We start from the raw sequence: 27,010 nt of genomic DNA on the forward strand, positions 1-27,010 counted from the left end.
ATACAGAATACAAAAAATGTGATGACTGACATTTACAGTAAAAAATGTAAAAATGCGTTTTGACCTCTATTTGCACTAGCAGTTTCTCCACTGCAAACACGTCTTCGTGGCTTCCAACCCCTACTTAACTTGGAGATGGTTCTGAGGGAAGGGTCGGTGCATGTGTGCTCCCTGTAGCTCTACATGCAGCAATTCATGCAATCAGAGATCCAAGAGCCTTAAAAAATCCAGCATCAGAAAAGGCTGAAATAGCTGAAGTCAGCTATGTCTGCTAACGTAGCTTGAAAAGTTGGTCATAAAAAGTCCATTCCTCTGCTGAGGGCTCCTTCCTTGTCAGTGTTTTCCTCCTGGTAAGTAAGCTCTTCCAGCTTTCTCATTTCTGTATACTTCATGCATCTCCATCAGAAAAAGACAAGTCTTTTCACTCCCTTTACACAGCCCACAACCTATCCGATTTCAGTCAGTTCAGCAATTCGAGATTTCTTAAAGAAACTAAGCACTGCAGGATCAAATTGAACACAGAATATCATGAAAAGATATATTAACCCCAACTCAAGAAGCGCATATGAACAAAAGGTACATTTCCACATCATGCTTTCCACAAATAGGTCTGATCACAAAAACGCTACTTTTTAAAGCAGATTCTGAATTAATCGAAGTTCCAGATTTTTATGTGTTCACTTTTGTTGCAAGGAAGTGTCAACTTTTTTTTATCCTGGAGCGTATTTGATTTTGTGCTGTGCACAGACCACACTGCCTGTGTATGTACTGTTGTGTATGTACTGTTGTGCATATACAGTAAGTTGGTTCTGCATGCTCACTGTCTCTTACCGCACTGCTGACGTTTTTATTGTTTCAGGACTGAGCTTTGGGTTTTTGGTTCTGACACTTAAACTGCCATGAACAGAAATGAAATCTGTATATTCTGTTTTGCAGGGACCAGACGGACTGCCAGTAGCAGGATGTTGGCACAAGGTACAGTGAGAGTAATGCCAATACCTCCTCGCGTGGGCCCTGGGGAGCTGTTAGGTGCTGTGCTCCAGCAGTGGGCTGTGTGCCTGCCCAGCAGCGCTGTGCCTTGTGAGAGCAGTGCCCTGCCTGCCTCCATGCCCTGCTCCCCATAGCACACACTGATTTCTGCACAGCTGCAGGGAACGCCACGCCAAAACCTTGCTGAGGCTGAAAAAGCCACCAATTAACAGCAAGCACGTTACTAACTGGTTGCAAACCCTCAGTTAGGACATAAGCATGCCCTTAGCGTGTGAGGTTTTAATTTGGTGCCAAATCATTTGGACATGCTGTTAATATGATAAGGAATCTGACCATCAATCTTGATATTAACAAGATTAGTAATGAAGCATTTCTCTTTGATTAAAATGTTTGTCTGTGTGTTCTTTTGCAGTGATCTCTAAGCATGAAGCACAGTGTGTAAATAATGTGATATATTTTGATCTTTTTGATTTTTGTATAAAAAAAGGAAGAAAACAGCCCTTCAACAGTAATATATTGACCTTTTTTTATACTGGATTCTGTCATTTATGGACTCTGAATATACTGTAAAGCTCTCAAACCCATAAGATACGCATGATAACATCAAGATGTGATAAAGGTACCAATGACACTTGCTGGGAATGACCAGAACTCACTGCTAATGCTGCTGTGTGAACTAACAGCACTGAGACAGCGCGTTGCCCTGTGTGCCTTACCAGCTCCCTGTCCTAACCTGGCTCTCAACTCTATTTGCATTGCACGTGTGTACTCAAAGAGTGAAAAAAACGGGCAGAAAAAGAAGAAAAAGAGGATGCAGCCCTAAGGATGGAAGAAGCTGCTGTATGCCATCTGGTCAAACAAAAGGACTTCAAACCTGCAGAGGAAACAAGGCCAAGCTCCCTCTGTTGCTGCCTGCTGTCGTTGTGACGGAAATAGCAAATCATTGGAAAAAGTAACCTGGACTGCCTGTGGATGTTTTGGCTACTATCAGATAACCTTTGATCTCAAGAGGAAGCACCTCTGGGTCCTGTTCTGTGGTCTGCAGCTGAAGATGTGCCAGCTCTTTGTGAAAGCAGAACTCAAATTCTTTAAGAAACCTCTACTGCAAAATTTCAAAACAAAAACACAGCAATGCTTTCAGAACAGACAGTTGTGGGGCAGGGAGGGACTCTGCTGAAGTCTTCCATTAAGCAAGAGTGTATACTGTTGCTATTGGGGTTCCAAAACTTGGAGTTCGGAGTATTTGTCTTGGTCTGTAGGATTCACTTGCATTTTATTTCCTTGTGTTTGTGTGGTTTGATTGTGATCTGTGTAGCTCTGCACGCTCCTCTTGTCCTCCTCTGTCAGTGCTTTTTTTTTGGTCTCTTTCTTTAACTTATCTCAGGCACATCCATGCAGAGCAAGGTAATGAATCGAAGGACGATTAGGATTTCTATTACATATTGCATTAATGAGGGAAATTTAAAAAGGAAAGAATTGCAAACATCTTATGAGTAACATTTCTTAAGATCTTGGAAAAGCAGGGATTGTGCAGAAAAAAGCTATGAAAAATTATTTTGCAGGAAACACAATGGCTTACAGCCGAGTCTGTTCAGCTCACAATGAAGATCAAGAGGCAGATTCCTTTACAAGGAGGAGATACTTTATAGCAGTAAGTTCTTGAACTGAACAGAGAAAGATGTTCGAAGATGCATCCAATGGCTGAAGTGGAAGCTATGCAAAATCACATAAAACAAGCCATGGCTTTTTATTGGTGAGCCTGGCTAATCCTAACCAGAGTGGTGATGGAATGAATCCCCGTGGCTTTAACGCCTTTCTGATTTCACAGATGGTTTCGGGAGGAAATACCGTAGCCCAATAGAAGTTGCTAGGCTCTGTGTAGGAGGCTCAAGTGAAATTAAGGGCCTGATTTTTGTGCTGACAAGCCAGTTGATACAAGGAGTCATTTTTGGTGCACTGAGTAGATTTGAACCTGTGAGGAGGTTCCTTTGCATCTCAGGGCAGCTGGTGCTGCAGGACCGCTGGGAGGACATGTGGCTGATGGCTCCAGGGGGAACGTGCCCTGCACAGCTCCATCCTAGTGTAAGTAAAGCTAGCCCTGGTGGTGTGAATAGCAGCAGCAATGTGATCGGTGCTCTGCACAGACAGGGTGAGGTTTCTGATGTTTGGTGACTGTGTCCTAGCTGTTCTTGGGCTTATCCTTTCAGTCAGGTGGGAGCATTTGTCATCTGTTAAACGCTGAATTGGACGTTGGCTTGGTCAGTGTGGACACACAAGATTTACAGACATAGGCAGTAATCTGTTGTCTAGCTTTGTTCACTGCCTAGGGCCTACACCTACACGCTGCTTGCTTTGTGGCTATATTTCACATCTTTACCAATTAGTTACTGACCACATTTTCGGTCACTGTACAAATCAAATCAATTCAGATCAACTAACAAATCAAGAAACAAGAATTATGTAACTCAAACAGCAATGAAAATGCATTTTATTTACTTCCATTTTATGACGTTAGCTATTACTTTTGGTGTGAGGGTTTTTAAAGGCGAAAGGAGCTGCTGAAAGAGCTCCCACTGGCTTTTAATGCTTTTGAAAAACCCCTTTGCTGTCCCAAATTAAAGCTAATTCTTCTGTGGAAGGTCGAAGGCAAATCTCTCATTGATGTCACTGGGAAGATCTGTCATTGTTCCCTTAATGTACAGTTGCTCTTCCCATCTCCCCCAGTCATCTCCAAACTAAAGCAGTTCACTACTCCAAACCACACTGTGGGCTTCTACGCTCGGTATCCTGCAGATGTCCTGTTCATGGAACCTCTATCGATATCAATGAGAGTTCAGTCCCCAGAATGACTGCAGAAAGCACAAGAATCTGGAAGTGTCCACAAACAATCTACAATGCAGATAGAAAAGTCTTGTTTTACATATGCTGGCAAAAACTAAACAGCTTTCTATCTAGCTCCTACTCAAAGAAGTTTGATATCACTGAAGCTACAAGACAAGCTAACCTCCAAAGCTTATGAAATTATATTAAAATTTATATTTTCTCTGAGGAAATACCCCCGAAGTCCTATTATCTTCAGGTAAACAAGTCAGTATTCCGTCTTCAACTTGTGGAATATCCAGTGCTTGTAGGCATCAACTGTGACCACTGCCAGGCCTGCAAAACATTGATACAGAATACCAGAACAGTGCTTTACCTATTGCTCTAACCGCTGTGCATGGCCGCCTTCCCCCTCCCAACACAGAGCCTGGTGCCATAGAACCCACGCCATTTGCTCTCAGCAGAGCAGGAGAGCTATTTTTAAAGCCACTGAACTTCTTCACAGGGGTTTTTCGTCCCCATCCCCTCGTAATGTTCCCGTGCCAGCCCAGGAGGAAGGCTGGAAGCAGCATCCTAGCACGGGGCTGTGGCTGATCCATACCCATCAGTGCTGCCACCTCGGCTGACAGACACCGCAGAGGTAATGTTTGAAAATCCCCAGGTTAAGGCCCTCTGCTGGGTTTGTGCTGCACGCTGAATATGGTGCATCCTGCACGTAAAAAGCAGGTCCACCTATGCACAAGTAGCAAGTCTGGTGTGCTCAGGATGCATCAGATATACTGCGTGTGTCTAGACCAGCAGCCTGTGCAAAGCAGCTTCTCTGGTCTGCTATTGCTTGCATTTCCATGGGAAGTGCTGGCAGGGGCAAGTCCTGCAATATGTGGCACCTATCCTCACCAGCTTTGAGGAACTAACCAGTAGGGGGTTATTTAGTTACAGGTCTGCTGGTCCCAGGCAGTCCCAACCATCACCAAAGCAGCTGAAACCTGCGGCAAGCAGAGCTTCAGGGCACAGGGCATGGCACAGATCTCCAGGCACAAATACTGCCGGGGCTGCAGTTGTAACCTGTATTTCTCATCTTTCCTGGTCCTGCACAGGGACCGCTGTGCTTAGCCTGTGCATTCTGAGCTCAGTGTTTCTCGTCCATCGTGCAGCACAAACTCAAAAACCATATTAGAGTAACTGTTCTTTTGCACTGACTGCACAGTCTAAGAGGAAATGTATTTAGATCCATGTGCTTCCCATGCACACACATTTAGGGGAGGTTGTTAAACGAAGAGTTGTTTCAGGGCGGTCATGATCTTATTGGGAAGAGTTAAAAAAGGATGTGCTTTGCTCAGCAGATTCATGCCAGATCAGTTGATTATTTTCTCATTCCATATGAAAACGTTTACGTAGGTCTTTGTAGAACACGGAATATGCAAACAGCTCACAAAGATGAATTTTACTTTTGGGCAGTGTTAGTGGTCTCAGTCCAAACTCAGGAATGATCTCAGCCACTCACAGAGCACAGTGCATTTCTCCCCCAGGAATTTTCCCTTTTTTCTGGCTTGAGAGAAGGTAAGAAATATTTACAGGAAATCCAAAATGCAGCTAAGTGCTGCCACTAGATGTCAGTAGCAATAAAGATGATTGACGTGATGAAATGTAGGTCAGCGTGACTGAGCAATTGATTTATCTCAATCAGTGCAGTGGCTGGTGTGTGAGCTTTGTGGATTCGTCGGTGAACAAATATTTGGGTTAAAACGCTTAAAGTTCTTTGTCTTGGGGGGAAATTAAGCCAAGCCAAACTCGCGTTTATCCCAGTTTTCTAGTTTACAGAACATTTAGTGGTCCGATGTAACTGACTTTAGAAGTGTGGTGATTCCCATTAGGCCCAGATAATGCTGTCTGCCTGCTCCCAGGAACAGGACAAGCAGCTGTGAGGTCTGTCTGTGCTCCAGGAATGGTGTTGCTGTGAGTGTGGCCAAGTGCCCAGAGCTCAGCTGTGTCTGCGTTTTGGCGCTCAAAAATGCCCCTGTTTGTAGGTCCAGTCTGGTGCCAGGAGTGTGCTGGCAGCTCCAGCAGTGCCCTTGTCATGGTGTGAGCCTGAGCGGAGGGGCAGGGGGGGTTAATTAGAGTTCTGCAGCTGATCTAATTGCAGGCTGGGCCAGTTAGTTCACCAAAAGTATTTCTCTGGGCTGTGAAACAGGTGGTAGATAAAATCCAGTCTGACTCCAAACTGAAACTGTTTCCAAGACCCAATGCACTGGGATTTTAGCTTAAGAAGAAAAAAGAAAAAAAAAAAAAAAAAAAAAAAAAAAGGCCATATACTTGGTTTTACTGTCACGGGGAAGGCTTGGTTGTATACTCTGCTTCTAATTCTTGCTGTATATATAATGGCAATGAGTTTCTTTTCATACAGATTTTTCTCCTGCATATTTTAAAATAGGAATGTTTCTTATAATGATAACAGACTTCCTAATATGTTTTCTTTTTTAGAAAACCTAAAGTACTTAACTGAGTTGGTTTTTTTTAATCTTCTGTCATTTCCTACATTCTGCGTTTGAAATTAACAAGCTAGCAAACTGTACGTGAGGTTTCAGTGGCTCAAAGCAGCTTATGCAATGATAAAATGTATTCCATGGACAAGGACCCGGGATGCTAGGCTGGCGTTTCTCATGTTATAGTTACCCAGTGCCCAGGAAGCATGCTTCTTTATGAGCTTTCATGTAGGACAGCCTGTCTGCTGGCCTGGGGGCCAGAAGGAATGATTTCAGCCAGCTGTAACACCTAACTTAATTACAATGCTAAAATGCCAGAAAAATCTCAGATTTACTGTAGTGGTAAGCAGCCATCCTTGCTCTCAATGTATGCGTCCTGTGAATTCATAAAGGCATGTGGGAGCATGGCTTTCGGGGGCATTGAATGCTGATTTCATGCTGCCCTCTAGAGGCCATCTTTTTTGAGCAGAAACAAATTCGGTGCTATGATGGGAAACCATCCCTACCCCAGAAATGACAGCCCTGCTCCATAACTGGCTGCATACATAGGCACAGACACACCTTTGCCAGCTGAGGTTCGAATCAATCGCTGCAAAGCAGGAGTGCTTAGACAGAAACTTTCATGTTTCCCAATTCTTGTATTTCCTCTTGGGAAACACAGTCGTTTTCTTTTTAATCCAATTGTTGCCTAGATAATTAATTTGAAGCGTTATGCAAATAAAAGGACGTTGCCAGCCAAGTTTCCATTCTAAACTTTTAGACTGAAAGCTCTGAATTACTTTCCTTACAGACAATAGATTTGTATGAATATATGCAAAAATATTAGTAACAATTCCATGATTAAAAATAAAGTGTCCCCAGGCTGCTTTTCTTGAATTAATACTGTATGTAAGTGGCTGAACCAGGATAGGTTTGGGTCCGACCTACGCCAGCACAGCCAGGCACAGATTTGGTCCCACCATCCTCAGGGTGCAGGAAAGGCCCTGTACTGTACTTGGCCTCACTGCAGGCCCTCAGGTTGACTCATCATGTACTTGTTGGTGTGTTTGGTTGTATAGCCAGGCTTAACCAGGTAGACTGTACAGTGAGATGAAGTATTTTGATGAGATTTGAAGAGGCCTAAGATACTTCAGTGAGACAATCAATGTGGCATACACTGAGCTCAGCAATCTTACGGAACAACGTTTAGGCTTGTTCATAACAGCTGGGGGAGAAAAAAAATAACGTACTGAAGCAAACCAGTGAGTATATAGTTTGTACCTGTGAACTTAACATTGCTTCTCATGTTCTCGAGTGAACCACTGCAGCTTTCCCATGCTTTCATTCATCAGATGGCACACCAGAAAGGCCTGACTGTTGCGTAAGCTGCAGCTAAAGCAAGTGCTGAAAACCTGACACTTGGAAATGAATGGGAGACGGCCTTGATAGACCTTAGGACTCTATACTGCTGCAGAGGGCTTGGGGGAAAACTGCAGGGGAGCTGGGAAACATGAGTTTTCAATGCATAAGAAGTGGCATTATTGACAGCAGAGCAGAATAAGAAATACGTTAACATTTGCGGTTTTCCTATGTCTTAGCACAATTAATCCCGGTTCGCTAAGCTGTGGTAGGAGTCCTCAGTTGCTGTTTCATGGAACAGACACAGTGAACTTGTGTGTCTGTGTGTGGCTTCTTATGTAACGTGGCTGTTAATGAAGATTAAAATGGAAATGTCCCAAGTATCTGAAGTACAGTTCTGTGTACCCAGGAACGTGTGGGTTTTTATGTTCTTTTGAATTGTACGTCTAATTTGTAAAAGCACATTTTACATGAGTTTATGAAGGGGGTGCTTTTCAAATCTGCTTCTCTGCTATGAAATAAAAGTAGGACCTGGTTTTGCAGGTACCCACTGAATTTCCAAAATAGGCAGAAGAGATGGTAAATTGACATTAGTTAGAAAAGGAGCTGGAGTCCTGTTGTGTTTGCTGGCAGTTTCATACATGGAATGCCACGGTATAGGCAATTTCATAACAGAGCAACTCCTGCATTGCTATTTAGCGTTCTTCTTTGGTATCTTACTGAAAACAAAATGCTCAATATGACAAATATTCAACCAGTCAGAACTGAAAGCCACCAGCTCTGCCACGTTATGTTGCTTTGGACATACAGATCTTTTAACACTGGTCTGTCCTCTAGCATTTAGGTGCCATTTCTGAAATGATACAAGTAGAGAAACCGTAGCTGCTGGTATGAAAACCTAACTGAAAATCTGATTTATTTATAACGCAATTGAGAGAAATGTATGCAATATGAGTTTTATCTGTACCCATTTGAAATTATGCTGATAAGGCTTAATCCTCTCCCAAGTTATGCAAGCCTTATTTACAGGAATGGCTGCATTGCTTCGGGGCAGCTGTTGGAGCTGCCAGGGCTGTGTGCAGCACATGTGTCCATGCTAAGCACCCTGAGCAGTAGTTTGTGTGGCTGTATTTACGTGGTATCATATGCAAAGCTGAGGAAGCCTCTGTAAAATGTACCACTTTTAAAATATATATATATATATATACATATAAATATTAAAAAAAAAAAAGTGAGTAACATTTCTATTTGCAACAGTTGTAATTTTTAATTGTGTATGCTATGAAGAGTGTTCTATTTACTCACTGCTTTGGGGAACAACTGTTTTAAAAATGAAGGCATTAATTGACAGTATTTCATATCCGTTGTTTTAACATGTTAAAATGGTTATTAATTAGTCCTGCAGTATGTATTTCTAGCTTAAAGCTGCAATGAACAGCACATCAGCTCGAGACCTCCAAAAACATTTCCTTGTGCTTTCTGTAATAAAAGCAAAGACTTGGTGTTTAGAAATGGTCTCTCTGTACAGGTTGCTTTTACAACTGTGTGAATATGTACAATGAACTCTGCATTTGTAACCAAGAATAAGCAAACTGTAAATGTTCCGGTTGTTATTATAAATAGCTGCAAAGTATCTTAACCAGACAAGAGTTCAAATAAAGATTAATGGCCATTATTCATATTTCTTCTACTGTCTTTCAGTTCATTTCAGCAGTTCAAAATTGACTTACACAACATCTGAGTTTTACCACTGAAGCTCAGTTAGTTCTAAATCTACGGCAATTTGGTTTGGGATTCCCTATATTAACACAAAACTTAAACTGTTCCTGTCTTTACCAAGTAACCGCAACTGAAAATAGTTCTGGTCTGCTGGGTATGTAGTCAGATGGTCTGAGTCCTCTCAGTTGTTATGAGTTTAAAACAAATGAATACAAACACATACTTGAAATGAAAAAATAGAAATTTGGTATCTTTTAGAGTGGAGCATGCCGACGGCTCTGCTGGGGATACAGCACCTACAGCAGCGGAGTGCCAGACATGTGTCTGTCCCTTCTGGTTCTTATCTCTGTGTTTTTCTTTAGGGAATTCCATCCCAACATGACCTGGACCATCTCCTCTCACCTGAGGGCAGCGCTTGGCTTTTATCCCACCCGCTGCCTCTGGGGCAGCTGCAGGGGAGCAGACACAGGAGCTCAACCATACAAGAGGTTGGTTTTACTTTTGCTTAAGGAGCGCGGCGTGTTAAACACAGCAGCTCTAACCCCTAAGCTACCCTCACAAATCACTCTGAGCCTCGTGTGCTACTGCAGCACCGAGCGCTGGTAGAACCTCCCAGAGCGAACAGGACCCACGGCGTGAAGTCACCACTCCCGCTCCTAGAGGAGCCCAGCCGAGCAGACGGAGGGCAGGCCGAGGCACGGGTGAGTTACGCCGCTCCCCTCGGTGCTGCCGAGGGCGGGCTCGGGAGCGGGCGGGGCCGGGGCCGCAGCATCGCCTTGCGGCACGGAGCGCAGTGCCGGCCGGCGGCCCGCAGGGGGAGCGGCGGCGGGGCGGGCGGGCGAGATGCCGCCCTAAGCGGGCTCCTCCCGCCTGGGCCGGGCCGCGGATACGGCGGCCATGAGGCGAGCGCAGCGTTCTCGCCAGGAGACGCTGTCCTTACGGCGGCGGATCATCGGGTAAGTGCCGGCAGCGTCCGTACCGAGAGCGGGGCGCAGAGCGGGGCTGCGAGCGCGGCGCTCCGGGGCTGCGAGCGCTCCCTGCTCTGAATTGTAACTTCGGGAGAGAGACGGTGCTGAGAGCGAGCGGAGCCTGGGCTTTACTCGTATAATTAGCGTTTAAGGAAGGTTATGAAACAAGGCATCGAGAGCCCTCAAAACACGGATGGCACGGCGCGGCTGTTGGAGCTCAGAACTGCTTACAAAGCGATCTTTGGCCGCTTGGCTCTGAGTGAGCAAACCACGCGGCTGCCGAGCGGCTCCTGGTGCTGCTGACACAGAACGAGAGCCCACCTGTCCGAGCTGAAAACGTCAGAATTAACACACTAGAACTAAGCACAAGACTCATCGCCAGGCTTTCAATCACTCGCTTTGTTCCAAACGATTTTAAAAATTCTTGGTTCTGGAGAATGCTACCAGGAACGGCAGCAAGAGCATTTCTGTCTGACCGCAGGAATGTTACATATTTGGAAAGGAAGGCTACCTCCATCTGTACAGCCTCGTGCCGACAGAAAGCAGGCTGGGGTCAGTGCTGCAACCAGATCTGTGCTGGCCGCGCTGAGCCGAAGATACCGCCCTGTTGTAACTCATTTGCTCTGATCCTGGAGATCCAGCCCAGCCTCATTACTGCTTTCTTAGCACAGGCTGAACTATCAGCGTGATTTTACTGACAAACCTGTTCTGACATCCTACTGCCAGTGCATACGGACAGTGTAGGATTCCTGTAGGGGACGGACAGTGAACTACTGTCTTATTTTAACCGACTCTTTTAATTAATTGATATTTCTCAGTATACAGTGTTATGTCCCTTCTATTTTTCTAAGCAATGCTTATTAAATGAGGTATTACAGGTTGGCACTGTCCTTCAGTATCAGTGATATCCTGCAGCTCTCCTTTGGCAGATACGTTGCCCAGACTTTTAAATAAATTACTATTTATAAATTACTTTTAAATAAATTACTCAAGGCTTTCGTTAGCGTTAGTGAAGCTCTGTACAGATGTAAGAATCAGCTGCGCTGTGCCTTCAGCAAGAATACCAGGAGTATAATAAAAGTGATTAATGAGAGACAGGCACAAATAGTTTAAAAAACAGGGAGGGCAGCCAGCATAGACACCAAGGAACTGTAGTTTCAGATGAAACTTCAGAACCAAGTCCTGTCTGTGTGCTGTGGTTGGGGATTGCCAGTGAAGGATTTTTTGTTCAGGAATGGGGTTTTGTGCCTGCAAGCCTAACAAAACTTGGCTATCAAGTCAGAGCACAGACTGTTCTTTTCTCCATCCTAAGCTGTGCTTTTAGGGGCCAGGAGGATGATGTCTTTCTCTTTATTAACTACACTGAGAATATTACTAGATGACTGGGGGACTTCACTAAGGCTTATTTTGCTTTCTGATGCTTTACACAGCTCTTCTTGCAGACTGTTTTATCCTAATGATCCGCTGAAGATTGTAAAGGCAAGAGGCCAGTACATGTATGATGAGAACGGAAGACAATACCTTGACTGCATAAACAACGTTGCTCATGGTAAGTTCAAGTTCTATTGTTCAATACCATGTTTTACTAAGTAGAGCAAGGAACAATCAGTACTCTTTACCACTGTTCCATGGTGTGGGGGGAAGTGGTTGTTTAATTGGAGAAGCTGAAGAAACTTTTACTGAGCCTATGGTTTGAGAAACTTCTGCTCACGTTTGGATTGTGCATCAACATGGTGCTTTCCAGACTTGCTTCCTGTTCTACCTTCACAGAAAAGTTCCTATCTAAACTTCACAGAGCTCTGTGCGAGAAAATTCAGGTCAAAGATCTGACTGTAAAACTAACAAAGGACAGTTTGTTGTACTCACAGATGTCACTAAGGGTGCTACTGAAGGACCACAGCCTGGTGTGGTGCAGTATTGGTGTTTTATGAAGTAGCTGTTTCTTACAGTACTCGAAATTGCTGGTCAGGGCTGACAGTCATACCATATATTACTGTCAATAGGTAATGATAATATATATTGACAATATATAATTATTTGATGGTAAAACTTATCTGTAAATATAGCTATTCAAATGTCTAAATTCAAAGTATACAATTAGATGCTGTTTGTTTCAGTATATCGACTTGCAGTATTTAAACCACCAGCCTTGAAATACAACAACCAATTTAAACCTTTCTGAACAATGGAAGTTTTCCACAAGAGCTTTCAAAGCATACCAGTGTTGTCCTATGCTGATAACACCATTAATGCCTAACTGATCAAAACAAACAACGCTGACAGTAGCTCTGTACTGCTAGGAGAAACATAAGCACAAAGCCATTATGTGCCTGCTAAAAGACACTGTGCATAACAGAGAATTCTCAAACCTCTCCCCTCTCTCTCAGTTGGACATTGTCACCCCGATGTAGTAAAAGCAGCCCACGAGCAAAACCAATTGCTAAATACAAATTCTCGTTATCTTCATGACAACTTGACTGATTATGCAGAGAGACTTTCAGAAAAGCTGCCTGAGAAGTTGTGCACCTTTTATTTCTTGAATTCTGGGTAAGTCAGCTATATCAGAATCGCTACTGTTTTTGCCCTGGTTGTGTACAGACAAGTACAGCAGGCAGCTGCATGCTCTGGAGTGATGACTATATTAAAAAAAAAATGAAAGGAATTGAAAATGTTTGATTATGAAGAAACTGTGATCATTTAGAATATCAGCAGATCTCAAGTTTGTACTCAACCAAGCTCTCTGTCAGAAAACTGAGCTAGTGCTTTATTTGTACAGCTTTTTATTCTAAGGCCTTGGACTACATAAACATAAAGGTTTACTGTATTTGTTTCTGGTCTGACATGTTTTCAAAATTCAGTGTTACAATGCACATTTCTACTTATGGAAGGCTCCTGTATTCCCAAGCAACCTATGCATTAAAAGAAAAAGGAAACTGCTTCCACGTAATGTCTGCAATCCAGCTTTTTAAGGATGGATTCTAATCTGCTACGCAGTTCTACCTAATGAGTACAGAGCATTGCTGATTACTCAGGGCTCTGACAATACCTTGCATCTAGTTCTGTGTTCTCTGCAGGTTTCAAACCTTGGGTATCTGCAATTAAACACCAGTTTTTTCAATTACAGATCTGAGGCTAATGATCTTGCCCTAAGACTGGCACGACAGTTTACAAAGCATGAGGACGTTATAGTTCTAGACCAGTAAGTATGTTGGCAATTTTATCTACTGTAGGTTACAAGGCTCAGTTTATATCTGTGGTCCGAGCACTTGTTACTGCAGGAAGAATGTAGCTAAGAAGTTGAGAGAATTTTCCTCTGCTCAGTATTTGTGAAACCACTCCTAACGTACTGACTGCATTCAGCTGGGGCTCTCCAGCACAGGACAGGCTTTGCCATGCTGAAACAAAGCCAGCACTTTGCTGTCATTTACAGGAGGGGAAACTCTAGATTTGAGGTTTCAAAAACTTGAGTTTGTTTATTCTTAGAAGGCACACACACACACACACACACACACACAAACCCCACAAAGCCAGGTCTGAAGCTGCACAGTGACAGGAAAAAGGGACAGCAGACAGACAGAGAAACCTGAAGAATTCTGATGAGACAGGAAAATGCTCTTTTGCCATAAAGGTGGGTAAATATTAGAGCAGGATGTCCAGAGAAACTGAAAATTCCATTGTTGGAGGATATTCAGAAGCAGGCCAGAAACATCGACTCCTGCAGTCTTTTAATGCTATCTGTGACTTACACTGTTGTAATTCTACTTGCTGGCTCTGGAAAACCAGTGCTAAGGATTGCTGTCTGCCTACATCCCTTAGAAATCCTACAGCTGTTCTCACTAGTAAGTGTATTCCTACCAGGTGATGTAACTCATCTACTCTTTAGATGTCAGTACTGTTAAGCCTAAAGAACTTGTGATAATGAGGAAATTACTATTTAGCTCTGCTGATTGTTTTTTAAGTGCTTACCATGGACATCTGACATCCCTGATTGACATAAGCCCATATAAATTCAGAAATCTAGAAGGACAGAAGGAATGGGTCCACGTGGTATGTACTTCAGCCTGTAACGACTGATTAAATTAAATGAAGACTTATTTATGATTTACCGAACACAGAATGCTGTTCCTTTGCATAGGCTCCTGTTCCAGACACATACAGGGGACTATACAGAGAGGACCATGAAGATCCAGCAACAGCCTATGCTAATGAAGTAGAAAATATTATTAAGCAAGCACATAAGAAAGACAGAAAGGTAAGAAGTGATTTCTTTGACCTTTTGTCTTGCATAAGAGATCAGTACAGGTGCTTGTCAACGCTGACTGTTCACACAACTTCCACACATGTCTCTGTTGTGTTCAGTCATTACGCAGTCCATATGTTTCAGATTGCTGCGTTTTTTGCTGAATCTCTGCCAAGCGTCGGTGGTCAAATCATCCCACCAGAAGGCTACTTCCAGAAGGTTGCAGAGTAAGTAGTCAGGCATTCATTATCTTCACTTGCAAAACATAAAATCTGTCCTACGTACAGATGACAGGAGAATTTCTGTCTCCTGTGGCATATAGCTTTAGATGCATAGGAAAGATGAACGCTTTTACATTAGATAATCCTAGTGGGGCCATGGCCTCTTTTTAAACATTGGTATAGAAGTTTTCCTTCACAAAGTTTGTTTTCAACAAGTTTGCAAATTATTCTGTATGTTGCAAAACAGAAGATACGTTTACTCCCTTCCTAACATATAATCACTGTTATGTTACAGGCACGTGCACAAGGCAGGAGGTGTATTTGTTGCTGACGAAATTCAGGTCGGCTTTGGCAGGGTTGGCAAGCACTTTTGGGCATTCCAACTTCAGGGAGAAGAGTTTGTACCTGACATAGTCACTATGGGGAAACCCATAGGTAATGGGCACCCTATTGCCTGCGTAGCAACAACAAAAGAAATCGCAGAAGCATTTGCAGCCACAGGAGTCGAGTATTTCAACACAGTAAGTAAGAACTGACCACAGTCTGTGTTTTGAGTTTTGTTTTTTTTTAAAAAAACAGCAGTCAGTACTAACATGAGAACCATGGCGTTGGTTTTTAATTAATCTTCATCCCCCGCACACTTACTGCTTATATTAATTGCATCTTTCTGGTACCTGACTTTCTAATTGCTGACTATCAGACATAAATCTTAAGTGTGCTCATGTCATCACTGAGGCTGTGCTTTCATTGACAAGACTGCACGTTTCTTTCCTGAACTCAGTTTGGAGGAAACCCTGTTTCATGTGCCATTGGATTAGCTGTTCTGGATGTGATAGAGAAGGAACAGCTTCAGGTTCATGCCACAGAAGTTGGCAACTTCTTGATGAAGCTACTCGTGGAGCAAAAAATCAAGCACCCCATCATTGGTGATGTCAGGTATCAATGCCTTATTTACATTTTTAGCTGCTTTTTGTTTGGTTTGTTTAGTTTAACATCACCAACTTTAAGAAAACTGTATTTCTATGAAACTGTTCAGAGCTGTGGCATTAGCAAAAAGAAAAACAAAAACCAGCAGTCTACTGTCCATTGGATTAAACCATACTTGAGCTAATCAAAAGTCTGATAAACTTTGCCACTCTAGGCCAGTATAACACTTCTGATCTATCAGTTGTCAAGACAAAAGTTTAAACAAAAGTAGTTTAGTGCACAAAGAACACAATTTGTTACAGAATACTCAGAATGACAGCACAGGACAAGCCCATACCATACTACCCTATTTCTGCAAGATTGCTATACATTTTTTTTTTTTATTTTTTTATTTTTTTAAACAGTAGCCAACAACCATCCCCAATTCTCAGACCTTATTGAGACCAAACCTTAACTGTATCTCTCACTCCTTTAGTTCACTTGCACTTCCTTCTTGTGACACAGACTGACTATTTACATTTCTTTCCAAGAGGTTCTGGCCTATTCATTGGAGTGGACTTAATTAAAGACCAAGCAAAAAGGACCCCAGCCACAGAAGAAGCAGAGTATTTAATAACAAGGTTTGTGTGACAATCACGTGGCTTTTCAGTGTGCTAGACAAACATACAGTTTCAAAGCAGCCTGCCATTCATTAGCTGCTGAAGTACAGCAAATTAGCACCAGGCAGCACTGAAAAGCATTGTCTGGACAGTCACCATTAGGATGTTTTTGAAGTTTTCTGAACTATGTGCAGAAGGTGAAAATAATTCTGTCACCACTCTTCCCAGGCTTAAAGAAGAATATATTCTACTGAGTACAGATGGGCCAGGAAGAAATGTACTTAAATTCAAGCCCCCAATGTGTTTCGCTATGGAGGATGCAAAATTTGTAGTGGACACCATTGACAAGCTTTTAACAGGTAACAGAGGTGAAAAAAAATGCCTTATAGCAGTCACTGTTGGACTGAGCAGCTGAACCTGCTTAACAAAGCCAAAATGACAGACACTAAACACATAGGAAAGCCAATCACTGAGAGTTTAGCCTTCACTTCCAAACAATCCACGTTCTCTAGCAGAACTTTTTACTCCAAGGATGCATGTATGCCTTTTTTTGCTCTGGCAGAGGGTAGTGTTCACTTACAGCAACTGTCAAAGCTAACCAAATTTCATTGGTGAGAGGCATCTTCTAGGTGCATTTGATGCTTTTTATACAACTCCTGCACATTCAGTGTTAAACAGATTAGTCTAAAACTTTGTGTCAACTCCAAGTCTGTTAAATTGTTGCTTGGTGTCCTTCCAGATATGGAAAAAGAACATCTGAACCAGGAGAAAACATCCATTGGCTCAACCTAAGCAGGTATTTATCTATATTCACTCTATATATTACTGTTTAGAAGTTGATGTTTCTAAACATGCTTCACAGGCACTGACCCTGGCAGTAGAGCAGGACTAAGTTTTCTCAGTTGCTTTTACTTGAAATTAGTTCAGAGCTCTTTGGCAGTCTCGAAGCACGCACTACACTTGGCTGCATCTGGAATTCACTGCTATTCCTTCTATTGGTCTGATACTTCTAGTGTAACACTGTTATGAATTCATTTGTTTTCAAGCTAGGTTGAACATATCTCAGAAATGCCTCATGCTGTCACAGCTCTGTGCCAGCTGCTCTTTAGCCTCCAGGCAGAAGCAGCTGTAGCTTCATACGGTGCCTGGTTACAGTCAGATGGATCAGACCTCTCACTAAGTCTTCCTCTAACTGCCCCTAAGAACACGTGCTCCAAAACTGTACATTTGCATGCCACTATTTGGGAACCTCCATTTAATCTCATAGGGATAGTACTGTTTATAGCCCTTCATAAAACTACTGCAGCCCCTGCTTTATTTGAATCACGCAGAATCATTTCAAGCTCGTGGCTGTTGCTTCATGAATTAAGCATCAGCTTACCCCTCTGCCTACCAGGTTTGGGGCTCTAGTAAGACAAATACCTGTTAAGTCTTCCTAACTCTGAGATCTGTTGAGGTCTTTCTGTAGCTTGCAGAACACATCAAGCTACTTTAACACCTTGATAACAACATTTTGAGACACCTGGTACTTCCTTAAACCAACTCCCTACCAGAAGACAACTGAATGTGTCTTTAACCAAGTACCAGTAAAGTTTATGATATGGGGCTATGAATGTAATCACTTGGCCTCAAGCACCATGCTGGAGTCACAGTGCTGTGGCCCTAAGCTAAGGAAATGCAAGTTTCTGGTTCAGAGCAGTATAGCAGGCACAAGAAAAGTGTGTTAATATTTTATTTAGCAAGTTAATAAAAAAGACATACAACTGTTAGTACTATGGATTCTTGAGAACAGAGGGATGACTCACAGAATCAGTTTAACTCAGACACCTAATAACTTAATATGCTTATCTGCAAATCTAAAATAAGCAAAAAAATGCTCCTCTACAGAAAAGCAAGAATGCAAAAAAGCCTCTCACTAAGTACAGTACAACACTTACATTGCATGTAAGTGAAAACGAGGCCATGAAATAGATTTTGCTTTATGATACTTTGTAAGAAAAACATAACATTATTTTCTTTCCATAGGTTTCAAACATGTTTCAAGACCAACTAAGAAAAATTACTCTACTGTGATAATGTACATTTAATCCTCATGTTAGTATGTCTTAGACCAGATAAGACCTTTGATTTTGTTATTTTCAGTTATCTTATTATTAAGTGAAAGCTTTAGGAGAAATAAATATTCAACTGTGGCAGATGTGGGATTGGCTTTTATTTAACAGAGTATCTAAAACTGGTTTTAAAGCAACATCTTTCTAGTAGCTACTATAGACTATGTTTTCCAAACTCCTGCTCTTTCAGGTCATGCCTGTTTAAAAATTAAGATTAAGAGGAGCCAACTGGCTTTTTTTTTTTTTTTTGTTATCTGCTGCTACCAGTGGTAACTCCATTCCTGGAAATGCTTTTCTCAGGCTCCTCTGATCAGTTTCAGGAAGCAGTTTCAAGCTGACGAGTTCCTAGTTAGCACTTTAATCAACAAGCTCCCAATGAGCAGATGAAGTAAAGAGCTTCATCTCATGAGGAACAGACAGCTCAAAGTCACAGCTCCCACAGCTGTTGTTAGGAAATAGTGTCCTCAGGAAATATCCGAGTACAGTTAGTAAATGAACAGTATGTCACAGCCATTTCAGAAACAACTCTGTGTACAAGCCCTTGCTTTCACCTGACAGTAAGATTTTCTTTGCATCACACACCTTTCATGCAAGAAAGGGAAAGCAAGCTCTTCATATAAGTGCTAGTAACCCATTTCTGCCTGAGGCCACACCACCTGTAAAGAATCATAGAATCATTAAGGTTGGAAAAGACCTCTAAGATCATCTAGTCCAACCTCTGAAATGAAGCATTACTTGAGGATCTACTTCCAAAGGGAACCACTAACAGGTTGATAAGATACTGCTAACAAACTAGACAGAAATACAGCAGCAGTATGGTTCTGGCATAACACTGTCCAAATCCCCCTTCAGTGGGCAAGCCACCTGCTAGAAAGGTATTCTAACCCTTAATTCAAAAGAAAAACAAGTAAAAAGATGCAACAGAATAGAGCACTTCACTTGCCAATCTTCAAGAGTAATCCTTCCAAATATTACTTGTTTCAACTGTTTATAGTTTTATATTTTTCAAGTTGGGCACTCTGTTACACACATCAATTATAAAGCTCACCTGCCCACTACCCAACTAAAAGATCTGCTTCACTCTTTTTTACATTCAAGAGCGCAGCTTAAAAGTCTGTAAGACTTGTCTGAGGTTAACTTTATGGTTTTTAATTTCAAGGACAGCCAGCAGGGAGCAGCACGTTGTCATTCCTGTAGGAATTGCTGCTTCCCTCATGGAAAAAAAGAAGTAAAAATCACTATTAACATGGTTTTCTCCTTTCGTAGTTACTTGATTTGGTTCCACTGCTGGTTTGTTGGATCCAATTGTGTGTTAAAAGAAAAATATCAACTTTTGAAGTAAAAAAAAAAAAAAAAAAAACAGATTAACAAAGATTAGAAATTTACTTTGTGCAGCAGTACTTGCTACTTGGAATATTTTTAAGTTCAAGACAGGGACTACTCTGCAACCAGACAAGCAAATCACATAGTAGTTATTTCTTAAAAACTGTGGTAAGCTAATCAATAGAAAGGAAAGAGTATCTCTAGAAAAATAGTTGTATTATTAGATGCACCTTCCTTGTTTTTCCTCCCACAGCTTCAGGTGGAAGTTCTTTACTATGTTTTTGATACACAGTAAGACTGCAAAAAGTGAAGCTTTGCATTCCTAATTTGATGCCTGTCTAACCTGTCTTTCAAGACATATGTACATACTGTTAAGAACTTTAGAAACCTCTGACTCAAGAGGCTGAAACATGAAGGAAGAGCAGCTAGCTTCTTGCATACCTCTTAAGCCTCCTCCTGCAAGGCTGTCTTGCCTGCCAAACCCTACCTGAAACCTAAGCCTTTGGCTCCACCCACAAGAGCCATTACTGCACTTAGTACAACTACCTCTGTACCTGTCTAGAACTTGAGCCACCAGCGCAGCCCCAAAAGCTGGGATCTCCGCCCAGGCTCTCTTCCATAGCCTCTAGGCACAAGTGACTGCAGTTTTCAGCTCTCACTTAACTGCTGAAGTCAACACAACGACCTTCCAACACAGCCCTCTAGTTTCCAGATTAAAAGCAGCAAGCCCAACTCTTCATCTAGCAAGGTACTGCCATGAGCTAAGTTCTGGGAAAAACATACTGCCGTTTTACTAAGATAGAGCTGAAGAATGGCACGAGACACTAGATTACGCCTTTTTTATTTCAAAAGCTAGGATAGCTTCAATATCCATGTCATGGTGAATCAGAACACATGTAAAATACCTTACAATACATTAGATTCCAAAAAGGTACCAAAAAGTACAGTAAAATTAACACTTCCATTACAGGAAATGTATGACACAAAAACAATACAAAATAAAAAGGTGGAAAGTGACACTGGTTCCCTAAAGATGCATCTCTTTCTGTACAACTGGAGTAATGCAGAGTCCATAGTTAACTCCAAGAGGCAGTCCCTAGATGCAGAGCTGCAGCTTTAAGCAGACCCTCAAAATCAGTTTCAGTTTAACCTATTAATAAAATCATTAATTAATATCTTCAGCAAGGCTGAAATTTACACACCACACTGTCTAAACAACTAGTTATCTCTAAGTATTAAACATGTAAAACATTTCCAAGGAGCTCTTCCAAGTAAGATGCACATTTAACAGGCCATAGAAATTTATTGTAAAGTTAAATTTGGTACAGAACTGAAATACCATCTACAGCATTGTATACAAAACCTATGCAGTCATTTTCCAAAAGAGACCATGCCACTGCATACCTGAATAAGTTTGATCAATATGGCTTGTAGTTATTCTGATGGCCACCACGCCTTGGTGTCTTCCCGTAATTTGCACTGCCTTGACCTATGAACAAGAGAACAAATGCATTAAACTGCTAATTAGTTACGCTTGCTTATACCCAATACAGTTCTTTACTTACTGTAATCATAGCCTGGTCCATATCCATAATACCCATATCCTGAATAATCATAGCCTCCATAGCCACCATAACCTTGCTGATAGCCGTATCCTTGATTCCCATAACCCTGGTTCCAGTAATTGCCATAACCTTGATTCCAATTTTGACTTTGAGCTATAGAAGGGAAAACCATCCACAAAATCCCATTTTAGTACACACAGCTTAGTTTGAATGTGTCCATACTAAAGTAGTGTGTGCAATACTTACCACCACCTCTTCCACCTCTGCCTCTTCCTCCATAGCTACCTCTTCCTCCACCACTACTGAACTGTTGCTGCTGGTATACTTCTTTTGGCTGTGCTACCTTTATCTCGCACTGAAATGAAAGAACAAAGAGGAATGTGCTTACTTGTCTTAAAACAGCACTGCTCAAACCTAGCCACCTAGGAAAGCCAGAGGTTATTCTAGAGGCAAAGGTGTTCATGCTGTGCTCCCTGTCACGCAGCCAGTATTACTGCACATCCAGAAGCATCTGATTTATCATGCTGCTCAGGCCAAGGTAAGTCAGTCACTACCTGCCATTCAAGCCAGCTACTGCTATCAGAGTACTTTATGCCACCCCTTCCCCACCATCAGTTTCCTCACAGGAAAGTGGGGAGGTCACCTCAGCATAGCCACTACTGCCTGTAGGGTGGCTACAAGGCTGTCCCCCAATCTGCACAAACTCTAGGACTAAGCTTCTGAACTGCTTTACCTGAGCTGCACTGACTGAAGAGCTACCAACAAGGCTGAAAAATAAGCCATATGAGTTTTCCTGGCAGCCTTCATGCAGCCTGTACTATGAGTATGTTGGAATGTGAAGTACACTTAACCAACAGTTGAAAACATAACTTCTCCAATACTACAAATAATTAAAAACAACTGGAATTAAAAGTTCCAGAACTGGCCCCCAAGCTCTATTTCAAGTTATCAGCCAGCTTCTACTTCCTAGATCTGTGCATGGTTGGAGATGAAGCACTGAGAGGAACACCACCCTGCGATGGTACCTCAGGAAACTTTGCTTAGAATTCTTCACACTGGATCCTGCTTTAAGGTAAGGTGCTGGTTTTATTATCTTATGATAAAAACAAGCCACAGATGCGAGACTTAATGATATGATTTCTCAGTTCTTCTCATACCCAATCCTTTGCCTCTTTCTGAACTTTATGGCTAACTACAGAGTCTGGCAAACCATATGAACAGGTAATGGCCAAAGCTTTACTCTGTGTTGCGTCCAGTAATCTTGTCTTAATCTACATGCAACGCAAGTTACTACGTGGGGCTGTATGAAAAGTTCTGATAGGACTCTGAAGTTAGTGTATGGATGGTTAGCACGGAGCACAAAGCCAAAGAGGAACACCTTCCAGACATCATTTGCCTCCAGTCCTCATAAGCTTGACACCTTAACCTGTATTAGCTACTCCCACAGATAAGCAGCATCAGACAACCAGAGCATCTCACAGTGGTTCTCACAGACAGCTGATGAGGTTCAAGGGGCCCTTCAGCATAAGGCACCAGTAAGCCTTGAATTTATGCAATTACTCTATGATGAAAAATAGAACATGAATCTATTCAGATGGCTTATATCACCATACTGATATATAAACAAGCCAGTTTTTCCATACATATGTAATTATATTAATTAAATCCTTTACTTATTAGTGCCCAGAGCACTTAATAAATATTAAAGCCACAAATACTGGCAAAGAACCTTAGCAGCTTCTGTGGCTGAACACAGCAGAAAATACAGCAAATTGCACGCTATCCTTATTGAATTTTGAGTACTCTGGAATCATAGCTTTACAAAATCTTTTTCAGAGTAAAGACAGTGGTATTCTGCTTAACAGCCTGGTCAAAGATTCACAAATCTAAGTTTCTACCTTGCTTCCACTGACGTTATGGAATTTCTTCTCCAAAACTTTCTTCACTGGATCTTCTTCCTTGAAAGTGATGAACACAAACCCCCTCCTTTTGTTGGTCTTTGGATCCATTGGAAGTTCAATTGCTTCAATCTAAAGACATGAAATACTGTCTTAGGCTCAAATTTTAGCAGAACAATAAAGTGCATAGCATTTGGTATAGTAAAACTGTAAGTTTACCTATATATATTAAGCAACACTGAAGTTGCAGTGTTCTCCCCATAGGAAGCTTAGCTTTCAAACCAGAAGTTTCAACTAACTTTACGAGTCTTAAAAAGAATTTTAACATAAAATAGAATGGTTTGAGTTCAAATGAGCTATCTAACTAGCAACATAAGCATTTAGTGCAATGCCTGCCTTGCTTCAAGATAAGAAGCCTCTGGATCAGTTACAAAAGGCTTGACACATCTGAAATTACTAATAATTGCAAGCTATAGTAATCTAAACAGCAACTGTTAAGTATACTGCATTTCAGTGTTCAGTTAGATAGCATTACACACCTCTCCAAACTCGCCAAAGTATTCCCTGATTTTCTCTTCTGTGGCTTCGGGGTTAAGTCCACCAACAAATATTTTCTTCACTGGATCCTTTTTCATTGCCATGGCCTTCTTGGGGTCAATTAGTCGTCCATCTAGCCTGTGTTCTTTCTGTTCCAGAACCTAAAAGGCAATTTAGTTAGATTAACTTAAGCTAGAAAATTTCCCTCTAATTTAAGAATCTGAGAAATTGAGGACAAAGCTTAAACTCACCTTTTCAACACTCCCAGGTTCTTTGAAGAGTATAAATCCAAAGCCTCTGGATCTCCCTGTGTTGGGGTCCATCTTTATCGTACAGTCAGTTACCTCACCGAACTTGGTGAAGTAGTCTTTCAAGTCTTTTTTGCTTGTATCCCAACTGAGGCCACCAACAAACATTTTCCTGAAATTCCAAAGAGAACAGCTGTTTAGATTCAGGAAGTGCTACCGAAAAGCACATGCAGGAAGATGTTCACAGCAGCACAAGCCTCAGCAGCATTGTCAGAACAGGTCCAACTGTTGAAGGTTAAACACTTTTGCATCTTGTCAAAAACTAACACTACAGGGGCACACGAGGGTTTGTTTGATTTTTTTCTTTTTCCCCTCCCTCTTGAGGGAATTACAGTACACTGAAATTCATGAGATCCTGTGAGAAAAGCAGGAAAAATTGCTTCAAATGCTTCTCACCAGTAACTTCTGTTCTTCCGCTGTCATTTTGTTACTTACAATGAAGCAGTATTGATTATCAATTACTGCCTTTTCCTTTTTGAAAGGAACTGAGGTCACACATACTGCTGTGAAAGCACTCGGGCTAGAAAAGGGCACCAAAATCAAAACACTTAAGATCTGTCTTAATTTGGAGAAATGAATGTAAAAATATTAGCCTTACCACTTAAGAGATATTTAAGAGACATCTGTGACAGCTAAGAACAGTCTCCTACAGACAGGACTTTGGACCTGCCTTAACAAATACACTGTGCACTTCTTCCTGCTCGCTTCCTGAATCTAGTTCCATCTTCATCAGTGTGACAATATTAAGCCAGTCTTTGCTTTCATGGGAGGCCACGATACAGTTCTTCCCTACCCACACTCCCACACAGATTACCTCTAAAGTATCACAAAGAACTATAAACTACTCAAGTGCAATACAGAATTGAAACTAAACAAAACTAAGATCAGTCAACAAGGCACTTTTCAAATGCCTCACTTAAATAATACCATTAATAGCACAACTGTTTTCTATTTTCAGAGTTTCCAAGGTAACAAACCGAGCTTTTAAAAGCATGTGAGCCTTTTTACCTAACTGCAGACTAAAGCAGTTTAAGTTGTCACTACTCTGTTCTGAGGTAACCATGATCTGGCAATAGAAGCTAGCAGCAATTTATAAACTAGCCTACATCTAAGTAAAATTGGCTGTTGGTGTTAATGTATAACTTTAACCTGCCAAAACCAGCATCCATTTAGGATCAAATAGCAACTTGAGAAAAAGATCTGTAAAAGTGATTGATCTGTTTGCTTGACTTTTTTCATTTTACTAGAAAAAACCATATCCTTCACAGGCTAAATCAGTAATTTTTCAGATCCAGCTGCACTCCCAACTAAGTAGTGCAGTTTAGTCTTTAAGGCCTAAGTCACATCCGTGCTTCGTACAGCCCTTAAAATAGAGGCCTGAAAGAGAAGGCCTTCCAGAGTTTAATAAACGTTTCAATAAAGATAAAAGGTAACTTGATGGCTCCATTCTCATTGAAATCGCTTACTGACCAAGCAACCATGCCAAACGTAAACAGACTGACAGTTGTTTTCAGTAGCATGCCCTGGTTTTACCAGATGTTCCTACAGAACAGATCCAAGAGAAATTCAAAGGGGGGATGACAGGAATTCATCTGCAGGCAGCTCAGGCATGCCCTAAGGATGGGACTGCACACAGGTATTGCCAGTGCTAAAATAATCGCTTACCATGGGAGCAGATATCACACTGATTTACAGCCTTCTGGTTTTTAAAGTGGTATGCTCAACATCTACATATATTTCTACACCACAGCACAGAGCTTCTGAAATTAAGATCAATTCTTTGTATTTCACTTCCCCTTCAGCAGCCACACAAACTGGACATTGCACTGCTAATGCAATCTTTTTCTCCCCCTCCCCAGAATACCAACACAAATCAAAGCAATTTTCAGCTGCTAACTGTATTTACTGCCTATGTCCTGAACTCTATCTTGGGCAAGTCTTGTGTACAGGCTGAAAATTTTCACTCAATACAATCCCTATGAATAATTATGCTTTTTTATTATTACTCTTGGTTTCTTTCTCTTTAGAGACTTCAGTTTACAGGTTTGGGTTTGAAATTTGTCATATCCTGTGTGACAAACGGGACAACATCATCCACTTTTCAGGGAATGCTGCACACTAAGGATGTAAAAAGAAAATTCACACAGCTTACACAGGTGTAGGCCTCAATCCTTTAATGCTGTGAAAAAAGGCACATCCGGCCCTAGGCTACAGGAAGCTCGTATAACTCTTACTCCTTCCCTTATAAACAGAAATCTATCGCACTGCTGCAGCTTCAGCTCTGTTCAGCCTCAGGCAAACGACCCTCCGACTCGGGGCCCAGTGACAACAAAGGAAGTTCCAATTAAATATGTGAGCAGCCAGGCTCACAAAGAGTCTGCAGAAACAGGCAGGTAGTTCTCATGCCAAGTATGCATATTCAAAAAGTAAGAAAAGAATCGACTGCGATCGTAAATAAGTTAGTCTCTTCATGTATGAATGTTCCTACTAAAACGCAACAGAACTCCCGAGTCCTCCAGAAAACACTCTTAATAACCAGTTCACTCTTAATAACCAGTTTTCTGACAATGCTGCGAAGACGTAAACCGAAATCACTCTTACTTTTTAATAACACCGCACATCACTTCGCTCGTGCTGCATTTCCCTTCCTTCCTCCCAAAATACTTAAGACTGCCACCGTCAGGTTCCAACCCCCGATATGTCGCACGCCCTACACAAAGCACGCTCGCGTTCTGCCGACGGGCGGGATTTCTCCGCGAAGCCCCTTAAGTTCGCAGCCAGCACCGCGGGCAGCGAGCTGCTCCTTCCCTCCTCCCCTCTGCTTTAAAGCGGCCGAGGCGGGAGGCGCGCCGAGGGAAATCCCTACCATTTTACAGCGCGAGCCGGCGAGGGCCCGCGGCCGCCCCTCCCCCAGCCACCACATGGCGCCAACAAAAGGCAGCTCCAGAACAAAGGGAGCGCTG

General features: G+C 42.0%; 3 protein-coding genes across 8 annotated transcripts in view; 2 read left to right on the top strand and 1 right to left on the bottom strand.

The window, feature by feature from the left end:
- The window catches only part of COL23A1 (collagen type XXIII alpha 1 chain), a 159,097-nt gene extending 149,785 nt beyond the window's left edge, over positions 1 to 9,312 (top strand). Inside the window, exons 30-31 of the mRNA XM_042826648.1 lie at positions 937 to 975; positions 1,403 to 9,312. Coding sequence (XP_042682582.1) covers positions 937 to 975; positions 1,403 to 1,405 — 42 coding nt within the window. The 3' untranslated portion in view covers positions 1,406 to 9,312. The remainder of the gene's footprint in view (positions 1 to 936; positions 976 to 1,402) is intronic.
- Positions 3,447 to 27,010, bottom strand: part of HNRNPAB (heterogeneous nuclear ribonucleoprotein A/B) — a 24,731-nt gene continuing 1,167 nt past the window's right edge. Inside the window, exons 3-9 of one of the 5 annotated variants that reach the window (XM_042826160.1) lie at positions 23,991 to 24,159; positions 23,742 to 23,900; positions 23,203 to 23,334; positions 21,551 to 21,659; positions 21,305 to 21,457; positions 21,144 to 21,228; positions 3,447 to 3,879 (exon numbers count right to left, since the gene is read on the bottom strand). In XM_042826160.1, coding sequence (XP_042682094.1) covers positions 21,158 to 21,228; positions 21,305 to 21,457; positions 21,551 to 21,659; positions 23,203 to 23,334; positions 23,742 to 23,900; positions 23,991 to 24,159 — 793 coding nt within the window. In that variant the 3' untranslated portion in view covers positions 3,447 to 3,879; positions 21,144 to 21,157. Of the gene's footprint in view, positions 4,147 to 18,023; positions 19,073 to 20,563; positions 20,890 to 21,143; positions 21,229 to 21,304; positions 21,458 to 21,550; positions 21,660 to 23,202; positions 23,335 to 23,741; positions 23,901 to 23,990; positions 24,160 to 27,010 lie in introns of those variants that run through there. The other 4 variants (XM_042826158.1, XM_042826161.1, XM_042826159.1 and 1 more) reach the window with 4 other exon arrangements.
- LOC122164282 (5-phosphohydroxy-L-lysine phospho-lyase-like) lies at positions 10,227 to 18,569 on the top strand. Of its 2 annotated transcripts, none has more exons than XM_042826156.1 (13): positions 10,227 to 10,306; positions 11,749 to 11,867; positions 12,706 to 12,865; positions 13,443 to 13,517; positions 14,278 to 14,365; positions 14,454 to 14,570; positions 14,703 to 14,785; positions 15,075 to 15,300; positions 15,561 to 15,715; positions 16,237 to 16,326; positions 16,534 to 16,664; positions 17,045 to 17,101; positions 18,331 to 18,567. In XM_042826156.1, the coding sequence occupies exons 1-12, from the start codon at positions 10,248 to 10,250 to the stop codon at positions 17,095 to 17,097; spliced, it is 1,356 nt and encodes a 451-aa protein (XP_042682090.1). In that variant the 5' UTR covers positions 10,227 to 10,247; the 3' UTR covers positions 17,098 to 17,101; positions 18,331 to 18,567. The 2 variants fall into 2 exon arrangements, with proteins under 2 accessions (XP_042682090.1, XP_042682091.1); XM_042826157.1 differs by having other exon boundaries at positions 10,235 to 10,306; positions 11,761 to 11,867; positions 18,331 to 18,569.

This window comes from Centrocercus urophasianus, unplaced genomic scaffold, assembly GCF_019232065.1.
Source record: "Centrocercus urophasianus isolate 14NV4802_14NV808 unplaced genomic scaffold, USGS_Curo_1.0 seq_26, whole genome shotgun sequence".
NCBI classification, from domain to species: domain Eukaryota; kingdom Metazoa; phylum Chordata; class Aves; order Galliformes; family Phasianidae; genus Centrocercus; species Centrocercus urophasianus.

Bases quoted from the DNA above. Each gene is read 5' to 3' on its own strand.
- LOC122164282 (XM_042826156.1), top strand. From the start codon at position 10,248: ATGAGGCGAGCGCAGCGTTCTCGCCAGGAGACGCTGTCCTTACGGCGG. The intron at 15,301-15,560 runs GTAAGTAAGAAC...TCCTGAACTCAG, and splicing joins GAGTCGAGTATTTCAACACA to TTTGGAGGAAACCCTGTTTC. The intron at 16,327-16,533 runs GTTTGTGTGACA...CACTCTTCCCAG, and splicing joins GCAGAGTATTTAATAACAAG to GCTTAAAGAAGAATATATTC.